The sequence below is a fragment of the Micromesistius poutassou genome (genome assembly GCF_964030765.1).
Source record: "Micromesistius poutassou genome assembly, chromosome: 5".
NCBI lineage: Eukaryota > Metazoa > Chordata > Actinopteri > Gadiformes > Gadidae > Micromesistius > Micromesistius poutassou.
In genome coordinates this window covers 13,623,071-13,627,530 of record NC_140275.1, presented here as the reverse complement: position 1 = coordinate 13,627,530, position 4,460 = coordinate 13,623,071, and the positions used below count along the sequence as shown (strand labels likewise).

The window sequence follows — 4,460 nt, the reverse complement described above, 5'->3', positions numbered from 1 at the left end:
AAACAGCCTGAACAAATGCGCAGAGCCGAAGAGGAAAAAAGGGGTGTGGTGGGGTGTGGGGGGAGCTCAGCTCAGCTCACGACTCCTAAACTATTCTCTACTGACAGAAAAGCTCCGTACACGGCTCTCAATGTGCGGCAGGGCCGTGTGCGGAGGAGCGCATACCAAGGGTGGAGAGCGAAGCGGCAGCAGATCGTTCCCACATGGATCCCCGCCGCTCCGCTCTCTGGAGGTGTCAAACCAGCCTGAAAGAATGAAGTGCCTCCCTATTGTGCGACCCAACTATTATGTGCTTAACATTAACATGACAAAGATGCCACTCGACTTCTCCTCCAGCCATTCAGCTGGAGGGCCCTTGTCCCTTCTCCAATAAAACATTTTGCAAGCAATCATTGATTTAAATTCCCCCTCCCCTAAAAAGGCAAGAGAGAAAGAGAGGAAATATGTTTTAAGTCTTTTTGTACAAGTTTTTTGTTGTTGTTGTAGTACAAGATACCGGTTTAAACACGACACTATATGGCTGCTACCCCAAGCCATATGAAACCCATCTGGCTTATGAAAACTTAAAAATAAATAACACATGTTTTTCAGCATCATCTAAAGACCAGATGGTTATGTATAACTGAACTATGTGAAATATAAGCCCTTTGAAAAGCACACATTTAATCAAAACTAGCCTCTATTTTTTTTTTTATTTGATTTAACTCGTCCACATAGGACATGGACTTGGAGGTTTCTATTTGAGGTTCTCACTTTCCATTTGATCCCCTTTCCAACTCATTTGCATCAGTGAGCCAACATACTGCAGGGAAGAGTCTAATTGACAGCGTTGCACACCTTTTAATGATCTCTCTGACTTCTGTCGAGTTTGGTGCTAAATATCCTCCAACAGAAAGTCTGATCCATGAGTGAGAACAATAAATAACCCAATTTGCCCAACCAAATGAAATGAGTTTGTAGAGTGAAGTAAAGTGGTAGAGTAAGTAAATGATCAATAAACAACTCCAGTCGTGTCAAAGTAATTTCAAGTCTCTTTTATGCCTTCTGTAAAAGTGTAGCATTAAGGCAATTATACAGTGGATTTAGACAATTCTTGTTTCTATAGGCTTTACAGCGAATAAATCATCTCATAGCCTAAATAGTAAAGTATTCTCTGGCAGAAAAAAAAATCTATAAGCTATATACATATACACAATTTACAATACTTGAAGAAAAATAAACAATAACTTCCCTTTAAAGCTATAGAATTGTAATTTCTGTCATTCACATGTTGGAAATTTGGATGTAAGTCGGTGACCTGTAATAAATTACGGTTCCTCCACCTCATTTATTTACACGTCCATAGGCGCTCCTGTGGAGTCCAGCATTAAATACTTGAAAACCAGACACCCTGATTTACCCCATTGGCAACAGGCTGTCATATAAAACATATTTTTTGTATATATATATATATATATATATATATATATATCTACATATATCTATATATGCCGTTATAAAAAAAAAAATTGGCAGTGCATAGCCTATACGATTAGATGTGTCATTGTTGAAAAGGCTGACTGTGTCCTATCGTTATAATATCACAGCAAGGCTTTGAGACAACACAGATCTGCTTATTAAATAAGCAAAAACACAACACAGTCCTAATGGAGTAGGAATTTGTTCCATAGACAACCTGTAGAAAAGACAGATGGGAGGAATACAGTTTGTGTTTTTGTGCGAATCATTTACACAGGACATTTGATGACATGATATCCATGGCCATATTAAAGTCTTGACCCGGTTGACCCAGCCGCACCGGTCTGTGAAGGTACCGGGCCCAACACAATAGTCCCAGGTCAATGAGTGACAAAAGTTTACATTGCCTTTCATCCGGACAATAGTCGGGGCCGATTATGAACTCGGGGATTAAAGGAGAGGCGAAAGAGCCAAAATGGATGCCAGCAGGGTCACAACACCGTGGGCCACTACACAGTGGGCTGCAGACTTGGGTTTGTAGTCTGGGCTCACGTACTCTTGTTCATGAGGGAAATCCTCGTCATCTATCTCATAGTCATCTGATCCGCTACCGTCGTCTACCTGCATGGGTGCGTCGAAACACAGGGTCTGCATGCTGCTTTTCACAAACTCACAAATGGCCCTCTCCGTACCGTCACACACACAAGTGTCTAACTGCAGCGCTTTAGGTATTTTGCGCATGTTTGCGATCACATTTCTGCACGCGTTGGTGCAAGTGGCCCCACTGAACAGCTTCCCACAGTGGATCAAATACTCGTGCATTTCATAGCTGCACTGCTGGTCCCTCTCGCACTGCCGCCGGGCCTCCGTGCAGCCCGTGTTGCTAGTCCTCGGCAGGCAAGGCTCGATCGACTTTTTCGTGTTTATACAAATAGGATCCTGGGCACAACTGCACTCCTCCAGCGCGGGGCCGTTCTTAGTGAGGTTGAGCTGGACAAGAGAGGCGATGCAGTGGCTGGGACACTTCTTCCTCTGGCCGTTCAGCACGGGGCCACATGCATGGATGTACTGGCCGTACGCGTAATGGCACTCGGGTTCGGTTTGGCAGTTCATGATCGCCTGCCAGCATATCAACCGCCGACCGTGCGTAGGCGAAGCCACGGAGAGATAACCGAGCACCAGAAATATACATCCAATGGGCAAAATGGATCTGTGGAAACTTTGTGCGAACGAATCAGAATTTGCCATTGTTATGGCGAAGAAATAACGGCACAACTCAAACCACTGTCATGCGTGCAGCGGTGCTCGCTCTACACCACGTCCAGTGACGGCTTCCCAGCGTTAGATGTTTAATTCCGATCCAGAAACGTGTAAAAGTATGCGTGGCTCTCGAACAAGCGGGCATGGGCTGTCCCGGGTAGAAGTCTTCGGCGTTGTCCGGTGAAAGCTCAACACGGATTTCACGGAGAACATTTCTTCATCCATACCTTCATAGCGGAAAAAAAGAACGGAAGAGTGCGCAAAAATTCAAGGGGAAAAGTTCTTCAAGCACTTTCGAAAAGTTTTTAACTTAGTATTCCATTCCGATGGAAGCGACGGAGCTGGTTTGAATGATCCCCTGCGCCTCTTCGCCCGGGCAGTAAACTTCGTCCAGCTCTTCAACTAGATCGGACCGATCCCTCGAGCCTGCCGGTTGTCTTGTGTTTAACCATGTAGTAGTAGTAGTTCTTTTTCACCCACGGGAACACAAACAAATACTGAGAAGAACAACAACGCTTCTACGTCTCAAAGTGGTCCTTGCACCCTTTGAGGATTGCCTTTCTTTTCTGCAGCCCCCACTCCCCCCCTTTTTGCACACACTTGGTAGTGGCGTCCCATTGGCTGCGCGGTTGTTGTGAGTCTTTACGTAGGATGGGCGGGAGTTTAGGGGAGGGATGAAGTGGTCTCGCTCAGAATTGCAAGGATCCGAGTCCGAGTGTAGGCTGTAGTTATTTTGTTTGGACGGTCCACTGCCTTTACTTGAAATACAAAATATAAGTGAATAAAATTGTTTGTCTTTACTTCACACTAAACTTAGTGAACTTTGGTTTGTATAAAGTTGCCATAGCATCACCAACAACAACAAAACCTTACCTTAATGTGAATGAGCAATAAAACAATATTGGAATGGATAGGGTCTTAACCCCTGGAGAGGACAGTTGATGGACAGTGGTAATCCATGAGCTGAATGAATTAACACGTTGATATATCTTATACTAACAGTGAACAAAGAACCAAGTCTGGACATGCTACTCAACTTTAAATTGAATAGCATGGTTGTAATAGTAAATGTGTGTCAACAGTTTTAAAAAACGATGAAGATGAGAAATGCATGGCCTTATTACTTTTGTGTGTGTGTGTGTGTGTGTGTGTGTGTGTATGTTTGTGCATGCATTCTTCCTCTGCAGCATCTTGCTATGTATATGTTCCTTGACAATATCCAATATCCATGCATCTGTTTTGATATGATATTATTGCCATTTGTTAATAACATCATTATGTTTGCATTACCAGAACCTTCCATTCCTATTACATTTACATTTTTTTATTCTTGGTTTGTACACTTTTAATAAGGTTCATAAGTCCTTTATGAAACTTTAGTAAATTATGAAGTAATCATCAACAAAACATGATTATACATTTGTTGATGATTAATAAGCGCTTAACCTTCCAGCCTAGCCAGTTGACTGTACCAACTGGGAGGCTGATCGATCCATCATAGATCTGAGACAACACTCCCACTTGTGATGTCCCAAGAGGGTCGATTTGTTGATTTCTGTTCGAATACATGCACAGCTTTACTAAAATAGCTTGACATGTCTGATTTGATTTTGACCATCAAGCTATCGTGGACAATTCTTTGAGTTTCTTTATTGAGATATAAATCAACAGCATAACATAACATAACCGCATGGAAGTCATTATCCAAGTGACAGATTTGACTCATCACACAGGTGCGTATG

The 4,460-nt window shown here is 42.9% G+C and overlaps 1 protein-coding gene across 1 annotated transcript; it reads right to left on the bottom strand.

Moving 5' to 3' along the window:
• Nucleotides 1-1,028: 1,028 nt before the first annotated feature.
• On the bottom strand, nt 1,029-3,252 carry gas1a (growth arrest-specific 1a). Its single transcript, XM_084468042.1, has one exon. The coding sequence runs from the start codon at nt 2,704-2,706 to the stop codon at nt 1,909-1,911; it is 798 nt and encodes a 265-aa protein (XP_084324168.1). The 5' UTR covers nt 2,707-3,252; the 3' UTR covers nt 1,029-1,908.
• Between the last annotated feature and the right edge of the window lie 1,208 nt (nt 3,253-4,460).